Source organism: Oncorhynchus mykiss, chromosome 6 (assembly GCF_013265735.2).
Source record: "Oncorhynchus mykiss isolate Arlee chromosome 6, USDA_OmykA_1.1, whole genome shotgun sequence".
NCBI classification, from domain to species: Eukaryota; Metazoa; Chordata; class Actinopteri; order Salmoniformes; family Salmonidae; genus Oncorhynchus; species Oncorhynchus mykiss.
In genome coordinates this window covers 81,859,995-81,883,284 of record NC_048570.1, presented here as the reverse complement: position 1 = coordinate 81,883,284, position 23,290 = coordinate 81,859,995, and the positions used below count along the sequence as shown (strand labels likewise).

The window sequence follows — 23,290 nt, the reverse complement described above, 5'->3', positions numbered from 1 at the left end:
ACTACAATTTCCATAATTCTTCACTCTCGTCATTGAACGTCATCGGGTTGCGGCGGCGACAGAATCGGCAGTGTTGTGATTGAATGACAGGCTCAACAGTGCAATTTATGTAAACTTTGACCTGATATACGATTTTAAGTTAATTAAAATGATTCACGAGCTCTTGTTGGCGTTAAGTGGATACCCTGGGACTATATTCACATGGAACAAACGGACAGGTTTACAGGTATATCGGGATAACGTTACCTACCTAACTACAGTACAAAGCTAGCTCTACAAAGTGCAAACACCGCTGCAAGAAGCTGGCTAGCTATGTGAATGTTTTTTTTCCCTCAAGTAGCTAGTTGAGCAACAAGTAACCTTATGAATTGTTTTATTTTCTGCTTTTGTTGGCACCCATCACTATTTTTTTTCTATTGTTGCTGTATGTACACTTCACTATAGTTTTGTTTAGTGGCTGGTAGTAAGTGTGACATGCATCCTACTGAACCTTACTCCACGATGTACATATAGCTAACTGAACCATAGTTCAAGAATGCACTGTTAAGGAGTTATGAGTAAGGGGTTAACTGAACCTCTGCTACTCCTGTAGGTCTCCCAGGACCTGCCCTTTCTCCATCCCAGTGAGACCAGTGTCCTGAACCGCCTCTGCAAACTGGGATCCGATTACATTCGCTTCACAGAGTTCATAGAGCAACACACAGGCCATGTCCACCAGCAGGTGAGATAAATACCCAGAAGATGGAGTGCCAAAAGCATTTTCCTCTTCTCACTTCCTTCGTTATAACATCTGCTTAAAAATGTGAATGTGACCAATAAAATGTGATTTGATTTGGAATCGAGGAGACCGTTGAAGGATATCTGGGGTTCCGTCTCCAATGTTCTCCCTGCTTGTCTCTTACTTTTTAATAAGGTGAAGACTTGAGGAAAACTACGATTGAAGCTCGATATACTCAGGCTTTTATAAAACTAGCCAGCTTCAATTAGCTTCACATTCCAGCTCATACATCATCAGTACTACAACGGTGGATGTTGCTCGTCCGCATGCCGCTAACTCTAGCAGCGGCATGTCGCATGTTGCTGGTCGAACGCCAAACTCTTCATTGAGACAATGCTGAAACCATCAATCAATGGGAGAGTCAGTGCCACATTTTCATTTCTGCCGAAATTAACATGAAAGATAAGTTATCTTGCAAATTCAGCAGGCTATGATGTGAAATAGGCTAATAATGCTGTTTTTGATGTGCTTTGGTGTGCTTATCTATGCACACAAGCACCTTTTTTCCCCAATCCTATCAGTAAAAATGTTTTTGTCATGCAAAAGTTTTACTGTGGGTGAACCTTCAAATGCATCTTGTCATTACTAAATGTGTAATGTGATGGGTGTCTTAATATATATTTTTTTACATAAACGCTTGATTAATTACATATTTAATCGCTCAAAACAACTAGGAACTCGTAAATCTCCGACTTCAGTACATTCTAAACAACTGGAAAGTAAAAAAAATGTAGCTCCGACTGGGGAAAAATCGATTTGAATGATCATCCAACTCGGAATTCCAACTCGGGCCTTTTTCTAAAAGTCAGACTTTCTGACCTTTAGATCACTGACGTTATGATTTGACCTCATATTTATCCGTGTTCCTAGTTGTATTTAACGTGGCATCAGACACTTCATTCAGGATAAATATAGTAAGCCCTGAGTTATCCTACCCCAGAACAGGTTAGTTCTGAAGGATTCATTGCCATAGAAATGTACCTGGCTAAAAGGTGAGCCTCTTTCATCTTGACCGGTTATTCCAGGTTGAACAAAGTTACTTTGCTAACTCCTCAAACCTGATTCGTAGTATACCTCTCTGGACTAAAAAGCGAACTCAATGGAGAATCTCCATTGAAAATGGTTTTTAGTGCAGAATTACACTTAATCTGTGTCTGGGAAACCTCCCCTTAGATGGGTTTATATTTTTTATCCTGATTAACTGGTTAAATTCTGTGAGAGTCGGTGACAATGAATCTAAACCAACTTTAGAGTGAGTGCCATGTGTTGTTGTTTTTTAGATTAAGATGTACTAGTATTACAGCAAATACTAATCAGATATAGCTAAATACTATAGTCTTAACAAGCTGTGATTGTACTTTGCAGGAGCACCACTCCATTCAGACAAACCAGGCCGGACTCAATGGGGTTTACCTGCGGGCTTTCTGCACGGGACTGGACTCCATGCTACAGCCTTATAGACAGGCTCTCCTGGACCTCGAACAAGAGGTACCGAAGATCATTTACAAAATGCACTGTAGCACTAATTAATACAATGCACATTCATAATAAATCCCACTATTGTCCTCTTCATTGCAGTTTCTTGGCGACCCGCATCTCTCCATTTCTCATGTGAATTATATGTTGGATCAGGTAATGCCATGTTACTGTTTTTACTAGTTTTTCTGATTTAGATTTGCTTGTTGTACATTTGAAGTAGAATGAATTGTTTTAGACCTTTAAAGCGGTAATCCTTAATGGTGAAACAGTTTAGGATATTACAACAACAAACAAGTTACTGCAAGCTACAAACACTGTTTTTCCCCCTCAAACGTCTTTGCACGCGATAAAACAGAACAATATGTACTGCACGTTTTTTCTTTGACCACACTGCTCGACGCACCTCACCTCCATTTCATCCACAAGACAAAAACAATAACAAAGTGCTGGGGGTGTACAGTGGCGCTGCCACCCTTCCACCCCTCCCCTGATTGGAGTAAACTAACGGACAAAAATACTTAAACTGCTACTTTCGCTCACATGTACTGTACATGTAGTTTACTAATTATACATATATTCCTAATTTCCTCTTTCTCCAAGTGCTGGATTTTCATCCACAGCATCCAATTCAGACAGTGGTGCTGTTTCCTCTAATGTGGATTCCATCTTTAAATGTCAACTTCCACACCTACAGTCACAAGATCCACAGTATCTTTCAATATGTCATGAATGGAATTAGGAAATAAAATATTCATTTAACAATATACCCTAGTCATTTTATGTAATCATGTTGTTCTTCTCCAGTTTCAGTTGCTGTTTCCCTCTGTTATGGTGGTGGTGGAGACAATAAAGTCCCAGAAGGTAAGGGCATTACAATGGAGACCAATACAGTCCCAGAAGGTAAGGGCATTACAATGGAGACGATACAGTCCCAGAAGGTAAGGGCATTACAATGGAGACAATACAGTCCCAGAAGGTAAGGGCATTACAATGGAGACAATACAGTCCCAGAAGGTAAGGGCATTACAATGGAGACAATACAGTCCCAGAAGGTAAGGGCATTACAATGGAGACAATACAGTCCCAGAAGGTAAGGGCATTATAGTGGAGACAATACAGTCCCAGAAGGTAAGGGCATTACAATGGAGACAATACAGTCCCAGAAGGTAAGGGCATTACAATGGAGACAATACAGTCCCAGAAGGTAAGGGCATTACAATGGAGACAATACAGTCCCAGAAGGTAAGGGCATTACAATGGAGACGATACAGTCCCAGAAGGTAAGGGCATTACAATGGAGACAATACAGTCCCAGAAGGTAAGGGCATTACAATGGAGACAATACAGTCCCAGAAGGTAAGGGCATTACAATGGAGACAATACAGTCCCAGAAGGTTAGGGCATTACAATGGAGACAAGACAGTCCCAGAAGGTAAGGGCATTACAATGGAGACAATACAGTCCCAGAAGGTAAGGGCATTACAATGGAGACGATACAGTCCCAGAAGGTAAGGGCATTACAATGGAGACAAGACAGTCCCAGAAGGTAAGGGCATTACAATGGAGACGAGACAGTCCCAGAAGGTAAGGAAGGGCATTACAATGGAGACGAGACAGTCCCAGAAGATAAGGGCATTACAATGGAGACAAGACAAGAGTCCCAGAAGGTGAAGGCATTACAATGGAGATGAGACAATACAGTCCCAGAAGATAAGGGCATGATATGACTGAGAAATCACACAAACACAATTACTTTGGAGGAAATGATTTAAGACACTCATAAAGCACTTTTCATACACCCATAGCGCTCTACAAAAACTTTGTGTTCTCAAAGGTCAACACATTTCTGATGTGACTTAGTTTAGAATTTTTCTGTAACAATACCATCTTTCTACCAATTTAAAGTTCATCATGGTGGCTGCTGTGGTACAGGGGCGCAAAGTTGTCACAGCGCTCAGAGCAGAGTGCATCATGGGTAGGCACAGTTGAATCAATTAGTGTGGAATATGGAAATGAGGTCATATCCTGTATGTTCTAATTAGATCCACGGCTGTCAGATCCTGGAGACGGTGTACAAGCACAGCTGTGGAGGTCTGCCCCCTGTTCGCATGGCCCTGGAGAAGTAAGTTACGGCCACAACTTTTTCAATCAAATGTAAAGTTAGCCTCATATAGAAGCTTTATGCATTGTTTATGCTATTACTTGGATCTATGCTGCATGTGTGGTGTCATCCTGAAACTGATGCTGCAGAGTGAAATATGCATGCCATATTTCCAGGCAAAACCTGAAGGGGTTTTAAGATCCCAGGGTGTGTATTTTTTAAAATGAGTTATTTCTCCCCTGGATAAATCATTCCCATGACACATGTCATCCCCTCCTACACATAAACACTTGAATCTATACTGATACCTGGCTGGTGTTTCTTAGGGCAACACAACATAAATTATCTCTGTCTGTCTACACAGGATCCTGGCGGTGTGCCACGGGGTGATGTACAAGCAGCTGGCGGCGTGGATGCTGCACGGTCTGCTGCTGGACCAGAGTGAGGAGTTCTATGTGAAGCAGGGGCCCAGCGCTGGAGGGGCCGCCGCCAACCAGGAGGAGGATGAGGAGGACCTGGGGATTGGAGGCCTCAGCGGTAAACAGCTGAAAGAACTACAGGACCTGGTGAGAGCTCTTATGTTAAGATTCAGGATCAGCTTATATCTTCCTCAAATCTTAACTGGCTGATCTAAGGTAAGAGGAAAAACTGATTCTAGATCAGCATCTATTGTCAATTGCATCCATGTTTCCAGCTGAGAGAACTACAGAATCTAGCGAGATGGCGGGTAGAAGTTTCCTTAGGCACAGCTTCAGGTTCAGTTTATATCTTCCCCAAAATCCTAAACTTAAATATCGGGTGGGGAGGCAAAACTGACCTAAGATCAGTGTCTATGGGTAATTTCATCCTACTTCATACCTTGGCACTTTATCTGTCCACCTGGATTTGAAGTGCTTGCGTTAGTGTAAAGCTTGCACCACTACTGTTGGAGTAAAGATTGTAGGATGGATAAGATCTAAAAGTCTGTATGTACTTCCAGTCAGTTTCAGGAGGCTGATTTGGGTCATGTTCATAAGGCACAAAGCAGGGAAAAACTAACTGAAACAGGGAGTGAGTACCCAGACTGGTCCAATAAGACATGCTCATTTTGGTTTTCTGTTTGAAAATGTTTTCCATTGTGTTCCCTAATGAACGATGCTGTTGTCTGTATTCTGTTGTAGAGGCTGATAGAGGAAGAGAACATGCTGGCTCCGTCCCTGCAGCAGTTCTCTCTGCGGGCTGAGATGCTGCCCTCCTACGTCCCCATCCGCGTGGCTGAGAAGATCCTCTTCGTGGGGGAGTCCGTCCAGATGTTTGAGAACCACAACCACAGCCCGTCCAGAGCTGGTGAGAACCTGGTCCACACATGTACCTTTGTTATTAGCTGTAGCTACGTTTCACGTTGACTTGTTAAGGATTTAGCTACAGTAGGGAAACAGTAGAGGGAGGAGAAAGGGGGCGTTTTCTGTCTTTTCACCCTCACTCAGGTAAGCACCATTAGTACTATTGCTGATTTTGGCATCTATTTGGTTTGCTTTGGTTGCTACGCTTCTCTAAAAACTTCAACAACAAAAAAATCACGAACTATCTCGCCGAGCACTACTTCAATGTAACATATTGCGACAATATCACTTCAGGAGATCCACGTTCAACTTGGAATGAAAGATTTTGGAGGATTTGATGGATCATGTTTTCCTCCCTCTGTGTGTGTTTGTGTCCAGGCTCTATACTGAAGCACCAGGAGGACATGTTTGCAACAGAGCTGCACCGTCTCAAACAGCAGCCCCTCTTCAGCCTAGTGGACTTTGAGAACCTCATAGACGGCATCCGCAGCACCGTGGCAGAGGTGGGCTTCGCACTTCACCATATCTGAGGAAATGTCAGATATGTGTTTGTAACGTCTGCTGCAACTTCCCACTATCAGCTGGACAAAAAGGTCCTGTTCTATTCAGTTGATATTAGGGCCATATTCATCTCAATAACCCCATACATCAGTCGTCGGTATGTGAATCCAATCAACAGTTGGTGAATGAATGTATCCTTCTATTTGCAGCACCTGTGGACATTAATGGTGGAGGAATCTGATCTCCTGGGGCAACTGAAGGTTTGTATTTGGACTATCTAGCTGTGACAGTGTACAGTTGATTTCAGATTGTTAGTGGTCATGTTTGAGCTCGACTACATTGCTGTCGGACTGCTGAGAATCACGTATCTACAAATCCCCTTGCATCTCAAATAACTACTCCTTATGTGATCAAGATGAGTGATTCTGTGCCTCGCCTTGTTAAAGCTGACCCCTCAAACACGCCCGTTTCTCTTTCCCTGTAGATCATAAAGGACTTTTACCTGTTGGGCCGTGGCGAGCTGTACCAGGTGTTCATTGACCACGCTCAGCACATGCTCAAGACCCCGCCCACGGCTGTCACTGAACACGGTATGTTTACAGATCCAGGATCAGTTTACTCTAACAGACATCTAAACTTGATAGCGCATTCTACCTCCTAAGGGCCTACTTCATCTTATGGAAAATTCCCCCTTTATTCAATCACAAACCATGGTCCTTTTGGAATACTTAAAAATGCAGTTTAAACTGGATCCTAACTTCCTCCCTTTCTTGAAGTGATCACTGATCTAACACTGTGGCTAGGTCAAAGTAGGGGTTCCAGTAAATATCTTTCACCAACCCAGTCATTTCTGATTGTTGTTATTCCAAGGAAGGAAGGAAGGATGCAGTACAGAAGAATATGAACAGGTTCATGTGTATTGCAGTCATTCTTTGGATCTAACAGTGGCTGTTTTCTCCATCCCTTCTTCCACAGACGTAAATGTGGCCTTTCAGCAGGCTGCCCACAAGGTGTTGTTGGACGACGACAACCTCCTGCCTCTCCTGCACCTCACCATCGACTACCAGGGGAAGGAGAGCAAAGGTTTGTTCCTCAGAGTGGCTTTTCATTGGAGCAGAAACCCTCTACTAGGAGTCTAGGTGATCTAACTGTATGTTTAACTAGAGCTGCTTAGAGTTCTCTTTTCACTCCCTACTAGACCTGGGCTCAGTACATGTTCATATGAGTATTTGTTTTTGAAATACTTATTTTCAGTGTATTTTGTAATACATGCCAATACATTAAGTGTATTTCCAAATGCATTCCAATATTCAGCTAGTTGTATTTTCAAAGAAAAGATTTACTTTGAAATGTCTTTTGAAAGTCATTGAAATACCCTAAATAGTATTTGAACACAGGTCTGCTCCCTACTACCCCATGGCCTTAACTTAACTTCCATGTTTGCAGATCTGTAATGTGGCGGAAGGTCCACCATGACACTTCTTATACCTTTTTATACCATGCAGATCTGTAATGTGGCGGAAGGTCCACCATGACACTTCTTATACCTTTTTATACCATTCAGATCTGTAATGTGGCGGAAGGTCCACCATGACACTTCTTATACCTTTTTATACCATTCAGATCTGTAATATGGCGGAAGGTCCACCATGACACTTCTTATACCTTTTTATACCATTCAGATCTGTAATGGGGCGGAAGGTCCACCATGACACTTCTTATACCTTTTTATACCATTCAGATCTGTAATGGGGCGGAAGGTCCACCATGACACTTCTTATACCTTTTTATACCATTCAGATCTGTAATGTGGCGGAAGGTCCACCATGACACTTCTTATACCTTTTTATACCATTCAGATCTGTAATATGGCGGAAGGTCCACCATGACACTTCTTATACCTTTTTATACCATTCAGATCTGTAATATGGCGGAAGGTCCACCATGACACTTCTTATACCTTTTTATACCATTCAGATCTGTAATATGGCGGAAGGTCCACCATGACACTTCTTATACCTTTTTATACCATTCAGATCTGTAATGTGGCGGAAGGTCCACCATGACACTTCTTATACCTTTTTATACCATTCAGATCTGTAATGTGGCGGAAGGTCCACCATGACACTTCTTATACCTTTTTATACCATTCAGATCTGTAATGTGACGGAAGGTCCACCATGACACTTCTTATACCTTTTTATACCATTCAGATCTGTAATGTGGCGGAAGGTCCACCATGACACTTCTTATACCTTTTTATACCATGCAGATCTGTAATGTGACGGAAGGTCCACCATGACACTTCTTATACCTTTTTATACCATTCAGATCTGTAATATGGCGGAAGGTCCACCATGACACTTCTTATACCTTTTTATACCATTCAGATCTGTAATGGGGCGGAAGGTCCACCATGACACTTCTTATACCTTTTTATACCATTCAGATCTGTAATATGGCGGAAGGTCCACCATGACACTTCTTATACCTTTTTATACCATTCAGATCTGTAATGGGGCGGAAGGTCCACCATGACACTTCTTATACCTTTTTATACCATTCAGATCTGTAATGGGGCGGAAGGTCCACCATGACACTTCTTATACCTTTTTATACCATTCAGATCTGTAATGGGGCGGAAGGTCCACCATGACACTTCTTATACCTTTTTATACCATTCAGATCTGTAATGTGGCGGAAGGTCCACCATGACACTTCTTATACCTTTTTATACCATTCAGATCTGTAATATGGCGGAAGGTCCACCATGACACTTCTTATACCTTTTTATACCATTCAGATCTGTAATATGGCGGAAGGTCCACCATGACACTTCTTATACCTTTTTATACCATTCAGATCTGTAATGTGACGGAAGGTCCACCATGACACTTCTTATACCTTTTTATACCATTCAGATCTGTAATATGGCGGAAGGTCCACCATGACACTTCTTATACCTTTTTATACCATTCAGATCTGTAATGTGGCGGAAGGTCCACCATGACACTTCTTATACCTTTTTATACCATTCAGATCTGTAATATGGCGGAAGGTCCACCATGACACTTCTTATACCTTTTTATACCATTCAGATCTGTAAACATGGAAAGGTCAGGGCCAAGGGGAAGGGGTAAGGAACATATTGGGACCGGCGGCTGTGTGCTCCAGTATATTTTCTTGTAACCAGTTGCTGCCATCTGGTGGCTAACTGTAAGACAGTCTATGCATGCCTGTCTTGGTCATCTCTCCCTCATCTCTCCTGCTATAACCTGGGAACACCAGATGAGAGAAGGCAATCTGATGGATGTGTACTGGGAAGTCACCTGGTATCTTTTTAAAAGCAGACGAGAAAAGAAGGCTGTTGAACTTGGCACCCTAATCCACATAATAGTGCACTATTCTTCACAAAGTTCTGGTCAAAGTAGTGCACTTCATAGGGAATAGGGTGCTATTTGGGATGGTCATTCTTCTATGTCTTCTACCCAGTGTGTGCCATCTTGTGAACAATGTGATGGAGTGGATCAGAGTATGTGGAGAGAGGAATGGAGTGTGTTATTTGGCTGAATAAAAAAATAAATAAAAAATAAAAAATGTAGGATCGTTAGAGAGAATCCCAGTTGCGCTCCGGTACTGTTCAGCCACGACCTCCGGCCATGCTCTGTCCACCATTTTTAATTTCCTTCATCACCATTCTTTTATTAAGGTCTGTTCTGTTGTATTTATTTAGCCTACCCCACCACTAATGCACAGAGATGTTGATATGAGTCGACCAAGAAATCTGTCACAGGCTGTATAATTGATGACAAGACAACCAATGTGGCCATGCAGCTGCACCAGAGACGTTTTGGTTTCTATATAGGCTATTGTTAAGAAATAGTCTTAAGTTTTTAACATTACTAAAGTTGTCTATCAAGTGTAAAATTTGAGTTCAACAGAACCAGTTACAACTGACGTATCTGATCATCAATCGATTAGAGAAAAAGCTACTTGTTTTTAACACAGTGGCCACAACCTATGTTGAACCTTCTTATGACAGCCTACTTCAAAAACAAATGGTACATAGTCACAAAAGTATATGGGGTGTTTGTTAAATTCTTTTTAACCAAAAAATTAATGGGGTGAATTTGGAGCAGCAGTTTTATTTGTTTGTTCCTGTGAGCGTTTTAAAAATATTTTTTTAGCAGAGCAGGAGGAAGGATGTTGAGCGGCAGAGTGGTTAACTAAGACTCTCCTGACATACTCTGGTGTGGAGCCATCCTGTGGCTAACGGTATGATTGTGTTCTCAGATGCCACAGGGACCAGGGAAGGGGCAACTCCCCCACAGGAGTCCTCCCCCAGGGAGGTGCCCCCTACGGGCTGGGCTGCTCTGGGCTTGGCCTACAAGGTCCAGTGGCCCCTGCACATCCTCTTCACCCCTGCCGTTCTGGAGAAGTGAGTATTGTACAGCAGGCAACGTCAGCCTCCCAAATGGTCCCTTATTCCCTATATAGTGCACTACTTTTGACCAGGGTCCAATGTGATCGCTGCAGGACCCGTAACAGTGGAGAATTTTAGCCTCGTGCTTCAATGCTCTTAGTAGTTGTGGAAATCGACACAATATTGCTTTTTACTTTGTGCATTGCTGACTACCTTTAACATGAAGTGATATCCATTAGCAAATGTTTGTGCAAACAGACAATGGAATATTTAAACATTACACTCCCAACCTTATTAGGTTCACGAAAATGGATCTCCCTACAGACAGTGAGTCTGTGGCTTGCTATATAATGCAGGTAGACAGGCATTGAGGCATTCAGTTACTGTTCGATTGAACGTTAGAATGGGCAAAATGACTGACCTAAGTGACTGGTATGATCGTCGCTGCCAGGCGTGCCGGATCCAGTATCTCACAAACGGCCGCCCTCCTGGGCTTTTCACGCATAACAGTGTCTAGGGTTTACAGAGAATGGTGTGACAAACAAAAAACCATCCAGTCAGTGTCAGTCCTGTGGGCAAAAACCGCTCGTTGATGAGAGGTTGAAGGAGAATGGTAAGAATCATGCAATCTAACAGTCGGGCCACAAACAGGCAAATAACGGTGCAGTACAACAGTGGTCTGCAGTACGGCTTCTCGGAACGCAGAACTCGCCAACCTTTGTCACAGATGGGCTATTGCAGCAGACGACCACACTGGGTTCCACTCCTAACAGGTAAAAACAAGAAGAAGCGGCTCCAGTGGGCAGGCCATCACCAACACTGGACAATTGAGGAGTGGAAAAACATTGCCTGGTCCGACGAATCCCGGTTCCTGTTGCATCATGTTGATGGCAGATGTAGGATGAGTCCATGGAACCCATCCTGCCTGGTGTAAATGGTACAGTCCGATGGATGCTGGTAGACCATAGCCAATCTGCAGCAACTGCATGGTGCCATCATGTCAGCATGGATCAACATCCCTGTGGAACATTTCCGGCTTGTTTCAAGTTCAAATCCCCGAGCTGGCAAGGTACAAGTCTGTTGTTCTGCCCCTGAACAGGCAGTTAACCCACTGTTCCTAGGCCGTCATTGAAAATAAGAATTTGTTCTTAACTGACTTGCCTAGTTAAATAAAGGTAAAAAAATATACAGTGCCTTGCGAAAGTATTCGGCCCCCTTGAACTTTGCGACCTTTTGCCACATTTCAGGCTTCAAACATAAAGATATAAAACTGTATTTTTTTTGTGAAGAATCAACAACAAGTGGGACACAATCATGAAGTGGAACGACATTTATTGGATATTTCAAACTTTTTTAACAAATCAAAAACTGAAAAATTGGGTGTGCAAAATTATTCAGCCCCTTTACTTTCAGTGCAGCAAACTCTCTCCAGAAATTCAGTGAGGATCTCTGAATGATCCAATGTTGACCTAAATGACTAATGATGATAAATACAATCCACCTGTGTGTAATCAAGTCTCCGTATAAATGCACCTGCACTGTGATAGTCTCAGAGTTCCGTCAAAAGCGCAGAGAGCATCATGAAGAACAAGGAACACACCAGGCAGGTCCGAGATACTGTTGTGAAGAAGTTTAAAGCCGGATTTGGATACAAAAAGATTTCCCAAGCTTTAAACATCCCAAGGAGCACTGTGCAAGCGATAATATTGAAATGGAAGGAGTATCAGACCACTGCAAATCTACCAAGACCTGGCCGTCCCTCTAAACTTTCAGCTCATACAAGGAGAAGACTGATCAGAGATGCAGCCAAGAGGCCCATGATCACTCTGGATGAACTGCAGAGATCTACAGCTGAGGTGGGAGACTCTGTCCATAGGACAACAATCAGTCGTATATTGCACAAATCTGGCCTTTATGGAAGAGTGGCAAGAAGAAAGTCATTTCTTAAAGATATCCATAAAAAGTGTTGTTTAAAGTTTGCCACAAGCCACCTAGGAGACACACCAAACATGTGGAAGAAGGTGCTCTGGTCAGATGAAACCAAAATGGAACTTTTTGGCAACAATACAAAACGTTATGTTTGGCGTAAAAGCAACACAGCTCATCACCCTGAACACACCATCCCCACTGTCAAACATGGTGGTGGCAGCATCATGGTTTGGGCCTGCTTTTCTTCAGCAGGGACAGGGAAGATGGTTAAAATTGATGGGAAGATGGATGGAGCCAAATACAGGACCATTCTGGAAGAAAACCTGATGGAGTCTGCAAAAGACCTGAGACTGGGACGGAGATTTGTCTTCCAACAAGACAATGATCAAAAACATAAAGCAAAATCTACAATGGAATGGTTCAAAAATTAACATATCCAGGTGTTAGAATGGCCAAGTCAAAGTCCAGACCTGAATCCAATCGAGAATCTGTGGAAAGAACTGAAAACTGCTGTTCACAAATGCTCTCCATCCAACCTCACTGAGCTCGAGCTGTTTTGCAAGGAGGAATGGGAAAAAATGTCAGTCTCTCGATGTGCAAAACTGATAGAGACATACCCCAAGCGACTTACAGCTGTAATCGCAGCAAAAGGTGGCGCTACAAAGTATTAACTTAAGGGGGCTGAATAATTTTGCACGCCCAATTTTTCAGTTTTTGATTTGTTAAAAAAGTTTGAAATATCCAATAAATGTCGTTCCACTTCATGATTGTGTCCCACTTGTTGTTGATTCTTCACAAAAAAATACAGTTTTATATCTTTATGTTTGAAGCCTGAAATGTGGCAAAAGGTCGCAAAGTTCAAGGGGGCCGAATACTTTCGCAAGGCACTGTATATATAACTTGTTTTTATTTTCCTTATGATCAGTTGTGTCCGATTCAGTTTAGACTTAGCTAGTCTTCCTGAAACTGACACTATCGTCCTGTCCCCCAGGTAAAATGTAATATTCCCGACCGTGTCCTGTCTCCCAGGTATAATGTAATATCCCTGACTCTGTCCTGACTCCCAGGTATAATGTAATATCCCTGACTCTGTCCTGTCTCCCTGGTATATCCCTGACTCTGTCCTGACTCCCAAGTATAATGTAATATCCCTGACTCTGTCCTGTCTCCCAGGTATAATGTGATATTTCGTTACCTGCTTAGTGTGCGGCGGGTGCAGTCTGAGCTGCAGCACTGCTGGGCTCTACAGATGCAGAGGAAACACCTCAAATCCAACCAGACAGACGCTGTCAAGTGGAGGCTACGTAACCACATGGCTTTCCTGGTGGACAATCTGCAGTACTACCTACAGGTGATTATATCTCCAGGAAATAACAAGTGTCATTTAGCAGACACTGTCACAGTAGTGAGTGCATACTTTTTCATACTTGTCCCCCGTGGGAATCGAACCCACAACCCTGGCTTTCCAAGTGCCATGCTCTACCAACTGAGCCACACGGAACCACAACCACGTGTCATCTGTACACCCAAAGACTAAGTACTGTACAGTGCATCTGGTCTGTTTTTAAGAATAGAGAGCAGTAGTAAAGACAAGACTGTATAGTTTTTTTACCTGTTCATATTCAGCTTTGGGAGGAAATTTGAGAGGCTCAATGCACCACACTCAGTTTACCATGGCCATATTAATGCAAACAAGCATTCCTTTTTTTGTTCTACAACTACAATGCACATTTGTTTTTGCTGCTCGGGCCCTCTTTCAAAACTGGTCCCATATCTGTATAGCCAGCTCAAAGGTGGTCATAGTAGTTGGCAAGACAACACATCTATTCCTATGACCAGGCTATGAATGACCTTGTTGTTGGTGCCATATTTCTAACATGGGCTGTGCTGCTCCTCTCTCCTCCTCTCTCCTCCCTCCTCTCTCAGGTGGACGTGCTGGAGTCTCAGTTCTCTCAGCTGCTGCAGCAGATCAACTCCACCAGAGACTTTGAGAGCATCCGGCTGGCCCACGACCACTTCCTTAGCAACCTGCTAGCACAGTCCTTCATCCTGCTCAAGCCAGTTAGCGTCTCAATTTATTAGCATTTGATGTGAATACAATGTGGCAGTAATTTAAGGCCACTTCAACGTCTTCTTTATTGCAGTAACGTTATGCAGATGATCAGATTGCCATGTCACTTTGATATGGTTCCTGACAAGGTAACCACTTACCTGACCAGGTAACCACTTACTTGACCCAATGGCACAACGCGACTGAAATGAAGACAACCTTGAACGTGTTATTGTGTGTTGAGTGCTAATCATGCATAACAACACTATCAAATTAGGATTCAGCCTTGAATGACCACTTAGCTATGGTTTCCCATTCATTTTTGAATTTTGTCTAATGTCTTCTCTCCTATCCCAGGTGTTCCACTGTCTGAATGAGATCCTGGAGCTGTGTCACAACTTCTGCTCATTGGTCAGCCAGAACGTGGCTCCGCTGGATGAGAGAGGAACAGCCCAACTGGACATCTTGGTCAAGGTAAGGCTGTCTGCTAGAACTGCTAACAATAACCTTTCACCCATTGTCACGCCTATATTACTATATTATAGTAATTGCTTGTAGTCTTTGGTGCTAAATGGCCAATGCAAACAATGAAGTACTTCATATGTAATTTCAGGGTTTCAGTCGTCAGTCCTTCCTGCTCTTCAAGATCCTGTCAGGTGTCAGAAACCACCAGATCAACTCTGACCTGGCTCAGCTGCTGCTCAGGCTGGACTACAACAAGTACTACACCCAGTCAGGAGGCACCCTGGGCAGGTAGGGACCTGACATGACACTACACTACACCCTGGGCAGGTAGGGACCAGACATGACACTACACTACACCCTGGGCAGGTAGGGACCAGACATGACACCACTGCACCCTGGGCAGGTAGGGACCAGACATGACACTACACTACACCCTGGGCAGGTAGGGACCAGACATGACACTACACTACACCCTGGGCAGGTAGGGACCAGACATGACACTACACTACACCCTGGGCAGGTAGGGACCTGACATGACACTACACCCTGGGCAGGGAGGGACCTGACATGACACTACACTACACCCTGGGCAGGTAGGGACCAGACATGACACCACTGCACCCTGGGCAGGTAGGGACCTGACATGACACTACACTACACCCTGGGCAGGTAGGGACCAGACATGACACTACACTACACCCTGGGCAGGTAGGGACCAGACATGACACTACACTACACCCTGGGCAGGTAGGGACCAGACATGACACTACACTACACCCTGGGCAGGTAGGGACCAGACATGACACTACACTACACCCTGGGCAGGTAGGGACCTGACATGACACTACACTACACCCTGGGCAGGTAGGGACCAGACATGACACCACTGCACCCTGGGCAGGGAGGGACCAGACATGACACTACACTGCACCCTGGGCAGGTAGGGACCAGACATGACACTACACTACACCCTGGGCAGGTAGGGACCAGACATGACACTACACTACACCCTGGGCAGGTAGGGACCAGACATGACATGACACTACACCCTGGGCAGGGAGGGACCTGACATGACACTACACTACACCCTGGGCAGGTAGGGACCAGACATGACACCACTGCACCCTGGGCAGGTAGGGAGGGACCTGACATGACACTACACTGCACCCTGGGCAGGTAGGGACCAGACATGACACTACACCCTGGGCAGGTAGGGACCAGACATGACACTACACTACACCCTGGGCAGGTAGGGACCAGACATGACACTACACTACACCCTGGGCAGGTAGGGACCAGACATGACACTACACCCTGGGCAGGTAGGGACCAGACATGACACTACACCCTGGGCAGGTAGGGACCAGACATGACACTACACTACACCCTGGGCAGGTAGGGACCAGACATGACACTACACTACACCCTGGGCAGGTAGGGACCAGACATGACACTACACTGCACCCTGGGCAGGTAGGGACCAGACATGACACTACACTACACCCTGGGCAGGTATTGACCTGGCATGACACTACACTACACCCTGGGCAGGTAGGGACCAGACATGACACTACACTACACCCTGGGCAGGTAGGGACCAGACATGACACTACACTACACCCTGGGCAGGTAGGGACCAGACATGACACTACACTACACCCTGGGCAGGTAAGGACCAGACATGACACTACACTGCACCCTGGGCAGGTAGGGACCAGACATGACACTACACCCTGGGCAGGTAGGGACCAGACATGACACTACACTACACCCTGGGCAGGTAGGGACCAGACATGACACTACACTGCACCCTGGGCAGGTAGGGACCAGACATGACACTACACCCTGGGCAGGTAGGGACCAGACATGACACTACACTACACCCTGGGCAGGTAGGGACCAGACATGACACTACACTGCACCCTGGGCAGGTAGGGACCTGACATGATGCGATCACCTCCCCCTCTACCAATCCTAACCAATCGTGGGGAACAGAGCCGGTCCTGTCCTCCCTGGGGCCCTAAGCAAAATTCTGCTAAGGGCCCCTCCTACCTGACCTGTAAACCATTTGCCATTGTCACACCTGACACCCCAGTGCTCCCACTACAATCCTCCCTCCTTTAAAACAGTTTGCTCCATCTGTCAGTCTAAGAATAAGTAGACCTATACAGAACAGAATGAGGTATAAACAAACAATATTTAATTAATATATGTTCTATAGAATCTTATGATAATTGAATATTAACGTAAATAAGAAATTGTAGAAAATAATCCAATATAACAGTGACCTTTGGCTCTGCTGCCTGGTAATTAGTCCAGTCCTCACATGTAGCTTTGTCTATACAATGTAAACATAAGCCTATAGGCTCTGGCTGCAGCTATATGTCTTAAAATAGTCAAATAAAACCTATACAGCTGTGTGATTAACTTTGGTTCGTTCTACAGCCTGGGCATTTTCAGCATCAGCATGGACACCAGTCTATCTGGACTGTCTGGAAGACATGGAGAAAGTATGTCACATAGTTATGTAAGCAGTCATTTACACACATGCACTTCTGACATACAATCTGACAATGTTACTAAGTGTCCAAACATTTGAATTCAAATCTTACCATCAAAATATTCCTCTTCTGCTCATTCTTGATGCGAAGTCATCAAAGGACATGTGTTTCCCCACATCATGATGGCCAGACCACCCAAACCTTCCTGAGACATGGAAGACCTCAGGTAGCTTTCGATGAGCTTTTATTTTGAAAAGCTCCTCTCTGCCGATTCTACTGTTACTGGTAGAGTGACTGCAGTACTTAGGGCCGTCCAGAGGTTAGGATAGAGCTCCTCCAGGTTGTTCTCACAGAGAAAGGAAAGGCAGTCATCTGATGGCAGATCAGGTACATTCTGAATCTCATGTGCCAGATCCATTCCACTGATGTCACAGACATCTCTGAAGGTTAGAGAGTTTAACTTCCATGCACTGAGCCTTAAGATTCACTGGACATCTGAGAGGCAGTACTGAAGTTCAGCAATACTCCATATTTGGTTTTCACCTGGTTGAGTGTTTCAAATCTCTCATCCGTGGATGTCACAGCAGAGTCGATCACAATGTTGAAGTAGTTGACTTCAAGGTTTTTCAGTGCGTCAGTCACTGGTTCATCAGGAGCCTCGTAGCTGAAATATCTCTTGCTGTCTCTTCTCTTTCAGAAAAGCCCCCACATTAATTTCTTCACAAATAATGTTGTCTGGGCCTCAGAGAATCCAGTTTCCCGGTGTGAAGTGAGGGAGGCCTTTGCATTTGAGATTAAATTCACGGCGATATTCAACTGCATTGAGGCGGATTGGAGGAGGTTGTTCACTTTGTTTGTTATTGTCAGTATCTCACACCATACGACACAGCAAATCAAGAAGCGGTAGGACCCAACTTCCTCTGCAAGTGCTTGTGCCTCCACTTTGGCCATAGGATCGTTGATCGTCTGTCTGGCTTCCAGTAATGCCTCCCGAACCTCAGAAGTCTGATACCTGATTGCATGAACACTTTGGAGCCTACTCTCCCATCTTGTGAAGCCTGATACCTGATTGCATGAAGACTTTGGAACCTACTCTCCCATCTTGTGAAGCCTGATACCTGATTGCATGAAGACTTTGGAGCCTACTCTCCCATCTTGTGAAGCCTGATACCTGATTGCATGAAGACTTTGGAGCCTACTCTCCCATCTTGTGAAGCCTGATTCCTGATTGCATGAAGACTTTGGAGCCTACTCTCCCATCTTGTGAAGCCTGATACCTGATTGCATGAACGCTTTGGAGCCTACTCTCCCATCTTGTGAAGCCTGATACCTGATTGCATGAAGACTTTGGAGCCTACTCTCCCATCTTGTGAAGCCTGATACCTGATTGCATGAAGACTTTGGAGCCTACTCTCCCATCTTGTGAAGCCTGATACCTGATTGCATGAAGACTTTGGAGCCTACTCTCCCATCTTGTGAAGCCTGATACCTGATTGCATGAAGACTTTGGAGCCTACTCTCCCATCTTGTGAAGCCTGATACCTGATTGCATGAAGACTTTGGAGCCTACTCTCCCATCTTGTGAAGCCTGATACCTGATTGCATGATGACTTTGGAGCCTACTCTCCCATCTTGTGAAGCCTGATACCTGATTGCATGAAGACTTTGGAGCCTACTCTCCCATCTTGTGTCACTCGGTTATGTTCATGTGTTTCTTCAAAACACTCCATCTTTGTGTGCCAGCTGAAAATAAGATGAAGAGCTTTTGCACATGCCCAAATGTTTAGAGTAGGTGCGCCACATGGGATGAACACGACTCTGGGATTTTTTTGGAGCAGTCTGGCTTTACTCCTTGGTGCTTGCCCTTCATGTTGCCCCCATTATCATAAGCTTGCCCTCTGCAATCTTCAAATGGAATCTTCAGCTCGTTCAGCTTATCTAAGATGACAGTGCACAGATTCAAGCCTGTTGTAACCTCAACGTTCACAAAGCCAAGGAAGTGCACCTTGATCTCTGGCTTTCCCTTAAAGCCACGCTTCTCAGAATAATGGACATTTGCTCCTGGTGACTAATGTCAGGTTCAAGATAATGGAGAAGTACTTTGAGTCATCATTGCTTCTAGAATCTTGTCACTCACAATCTGTATCAGCTCATTCTGTGTGCGCTTCCCAAGGTAATGAACATGTGTCTCTCCATCTTTAATTTTGCTGAGATGATTTTCCATAACGGGGTCAAATTTTGCCAGTAATTCAACCTCCTTTTAGGAAGTTTCCATTCTGGTTGGAAGAGTTTGTCTGATGAACCACAGAATGCTAGGTTTCTTTCAGCCAGAGACTGGGTGATACTTATTAAACGTGTAAAGACATCTCGCCATCTCTTTCTTTCAGCCTCCAAAATTGTCATTTGTATCTGGTCAAGAGTCTGTCCCCGACTTAGGCGCAGATCAAGTTCTCTCCACTTAATCATATTGTTTGTGTTCAGGACTATCCTCACGGTGTTTCAGAATGGCGTTGATATTTGACCAGTCATTCACGCCTTCCTTTATTATTTTGTAGTCTTTAGTTAAAAAGAATTTACAGCTAAAACAATGCAGTGTTTTTGGTTATGAAAGCCAGCTCCTGGTAATCTTTTCCCCATTTAGCCAGCTCCTGGTAATCTTTTCCCCATTTAGCCAGCTCCTGGTAATCTTTTCCCCATTTAGCCAGCTCCTGGTAATCTTTTCCCCATTTAGCCAGCTCCTGGTAATCTTTTCCCCATTTAGCCAGCTCCTGGTAATCTTTTCCCCATTTAGCCAGCTCCTGGTAATCTTTTCCCCATTTAGCCAGCTCCTGGTAATCTTTTCCCCATTTAGCCAGCTCCTGGTAATCTTTTCCCCATTTAGCCAGCTCCTGGTAATCTTTTCCCCATTTAGCCAGCTCCTGGTAATCTTTTCCCCATTTAGCCAGCTCCTGGTAATCTTTTCCCCATTTAGCCAGCTCCTGGTAATCTTTTCCCCATTTAGCCAGCTCCTGGTAATCTTTTACCCATTTAGCCAGCTCCTGGTAATCTTTCCCCATTTAGCCAGCTCCTGGTAATCTTTCCCCATTTAGCCAGCTCCTGGTAATCTTTTCCCCATTTAGCCAGCTCCTGGTAATCTTTTCCCCATTTAGCCAGCTCCTGGTAATCTTTTCCCCATTTAGCCAGCTCCTGGTAATCTTTTCCCCAATTAGCCAGCTCCTGGTAATCTTTTCCCCATTTAGCCAGCTCCTGGTAATCTTTTCCCCATTTAGCCAGCTCCTGGTAATCTTTTCCCCATTTAGCCAGCTCCTGGTAATCTTTTCCCCATTTAGCCAGCTCCTGGTAATCTTTTCCCCATTTAGCCAGCTCCTGGTAATCTTTTCCCCATTTAGCCAGCTCCTGGTAATCTTTTCCCCATTTAGCCAGCTCCTGGTCATCTTTCCCCATTTGACATCTGTCTCTGTAATAAGCCTGATGGAAACCTCTTCTAGACTTGTCTTTAGGTTAAGAAAAATCCAGTCCTAGTTTGAATGGACCTCAGCGCACCAACTCAGTCCTCATAAAGTCTGTTAAGACTGGGGGCCAATCTGCTGGGTTATTTGGTGGAGCATCAACTGTTCTATTATGGTCTGAGCTGCTTGTATCTGATGCTGGCTGTACACCTCTGGTTGTGCTAGTACTGGCTGAGGCTGCCTGTACTTCACCTGGGTCTGTGTTAGTGCTTGTCGACGACGGCTGTATTGGGTCTGTGTTAGTGCTTGTCGAAGACTGCTGTATTGGGTCTGTGTTAGTGCTTGTCGAAGACGGCTGTATTGGGTCTGTGTTAGTACTTGTCGAAGACGGCTGTATTGGGTCTGTGTTAGTACTTGCAGAAGACGGCAGTACTGGGTCTGTGTTTGTATTTGCTGAAGACGGCAGTACTGGGTCTGTGTTTGTATTTGCTGAAGACGGCTGTACAGGGTCTAGTTCTGGCTGAGGCTGGATGTGGATCAACGGAGTCTGTGCTTGTACTGACTGATGATCCAGCATCTCCACTACTGACAAACTTAAGCATAGCACCTGTAAATTATAGATGAATACTATTCATTTTATCTTCTGCATCAGGCTCATTCAAACTGGCTTCCCCAGATTTCCTTTTATACATTTTCAAATAGAAAATACTATTTATACTATGGCTTGGCTGAATACTTGGTTATTATTACTGAGAGATGTGCATCCATATTGCCCAGTATATCAACTTTTAAATTCAATATATACATCAATAGTCCAGAGTTGTAACTAAACCTTGACTGAGAGACTAGATAATCATTGTCTTGTTTTAAAATTGTGTGCCTATGAGGAGTGCCATCACACCCATATATTGTCTGGACTGGCTTTTACAGAGGTTGCTGCTGGAAAGCGCAAGTTTAATTTCGTGCACATCTTTTCTGAGCTGCAGTTTATAAACACTGTTTTCCTTTGCATTTCACTCTCACATTTGTCAGGCACAAAGTCACAGAACACATTCCTGGAAGTGTCTGGCAAGCAACAGACAGACCAGGAGATGCACTGCCCAGCAAGGTTAGCAAGACAGACTAGAGAGAGATGCACTGCAAGCTAGTACATCAACGTTACTGTTATTTGGAGAGCACACAAGTTTACCCGATTGCTGATCCCGCAATTCACTCTCATGGTGTTTTCTCCTTTCGTGACCAGAAGGATAGTTCCACTTCATCCTCTCATCGAAGTTGTAAACATTGACACCCGCTTTGACACGAGGGGAGGCGGGGCCCTATGCAACTTGCGTAGTGCTGCTCGGCTCTGGTGGGGGAGATGCTAAACTGACCCAAGATCAGCGTCTAGGGGGAACTTAACCCTGCACACCCCTCAACACTGATACCTGTATTTTGCCTTCCTTTGCAGTTTCTGATTGGGAGAGAAAATGGAGGATGATTTCCAGATGAGGTCTTCAGTAACAAGCGTTCCAGACCATTTATCTTCAAGTCGGATGGAAGGACTTGAAAATCAGTATGTTGTTGCATAACCCCATTGTGTCCTGAAACGTCTTTGATTCTATGATTATTCTGTATGGTCCCAGATCTGTTTGCTCTGTATGAGTTGGCTATACAGCACAAACCGATTTGAGAACAGGCTGTTTCAATCAGATACAATAGGGTAAGTAACAGAGCTTGTATAAATTGTAAATACTGTATCATTAATGTGTGTGCCTTTTCATGAAGAAACAGACAAATAAACCATAATTAAAATGAAAGTCAGTTTATTATTCCATAAAAACAGACAGGTTAAAACTATATACAGTAGCATGCAATAGAACTGACACAATACATTTAACGTGGTTGACGGTGTGTATGTAGGTACAAGTTGCTCCTAAGCACTGACACAGGGTCAGATATCACCCCTCATAATGGTTATGATTGCGAGTTGGGAAACTGATTCCAGATCTGAGGATAAGGGCATCTTCTACCTACAATAAACCTGTATGTGCGCGAAGGGAGGCTTGGATTAGGATGAGGGTGGGGATGTGTAGTCATGACGATATTGGGGGTTGCTATGGTATCCCAGGCGCTCCCCACAGATCAGACTGTGGATTAGCCACTCGGGCGACACCATGGGTACTTCCTGTGATGTCACACTCTTCAGAACCAATGGCGGACAGGTGTGGTCTGTGACCACCACATCAAACTTGCCCACAGGAATGTCTGTTGACGCAAACATGACGCGTTATGAAAGCAGACATCCAGAAA

General features: G+C 44.3%; 2 protein-coding genes and 1 non-coding gene across 10 annotated transcripts in view; 1 reads left to right on the top strand and 2 right to left on the bottom strand.

The window, feature by feature from the left end:
• The first annotated feature begins 21 nt into the window (after window positions 1-21).
• Window positions 22-22,797, top strand: LOC110506838 (tubulin, gamma complex associated protein 4). Of its 2 annotated transcripts, none has more exons than XM_036981128.1 (18): window positions 22-226; window positions 593-721; window positions 2,144-2,266; window positions 2,357-2,410; window positions 3,062-3,157; window positions 4,300-4,379; window positions 4,723-4,924; window positions 5,519-5,684; window positions 6,059-6,183; window positions 6,391-6,441; window positions 6,666-6,771; window positions 7,157-7,264; window positions 10,475-10,619; window positions 13,707-13,884; window positions 14,460-14,594; window positions 14,941-15,057; window positions 15,197-15,336; window positions 22,449-22,797. In XM_036981128.1, exons 1-18 carry the CDS (start codon window positions 149-151, stop codon window positions 22,453-22,455), a joined length of 2,040 nt encoding a protein of 679 aa, XP_036837023.1. In that variant the 5' UTR covers window positions 22-148; the 3' UTR covers window positions 22,456-22,797. The 2 variants fall into 2 exon arrangements, with proteins under 2 accessions (XP_036837023.1, XP_036837024.1); XM_036981129.1 differs by having other exon boundaries at window positions 24-226; window positions 3,062-3,118.
• trnap-ugg lies at window positions 13,962-14,035 on the bottom strand. Its single transcript has one exon. It is a non-coding gene; the product is annotated as a tRNA-Pro (tRNA).
• The window catches only part of LOC110506150 (TP53-binding protein 1), a 45,156-nt gene continuing 44,652 nt past the window's right edge, over window positions 22,787-23,290 (bottom strand). For all 7 annotated transcript variants that reach the window (XM_036981122.1, XM_036981124.1, XM_036981123.1 and 4 more), the window contains one exon: window positions 22,787-23,245. In XM_036981122.1, coding sequence (XP_036837017.1) covers window positions 23,049-23,245 — 197 coding nt within the window. In that variant the 3' untranslated portion in view covers window positions 22,787-23,048. The remainder of the gene's footprint in view (window positions 23,246-23,290) is intronic.

Bases quoted from the DNA above. Each gene is read 5' to 3' on its own strand.
- LOC110506838 (XM_036981128.1), top strand. From the start codon at position 149: ATGATTCACGAGCTCTTGTTGGCGTTAAGTGGATACCCTGGGACTATA. The intron at 4,925-5,518 runs GTGAGAGCTCTT...ATTCTGTTGTAG, and splicing joins TGAAAGAACTACAGGACCTG to AGGCTGATAGAGGAAGAGAA. The intron at 7,265-10,474 runs GTTTGTTCCTCA...TTGTGTTCTCAG, and splicing joins CCAGGGGAAGGAGAGCAAAG to ATGCCACAGGGACCAGGGAA.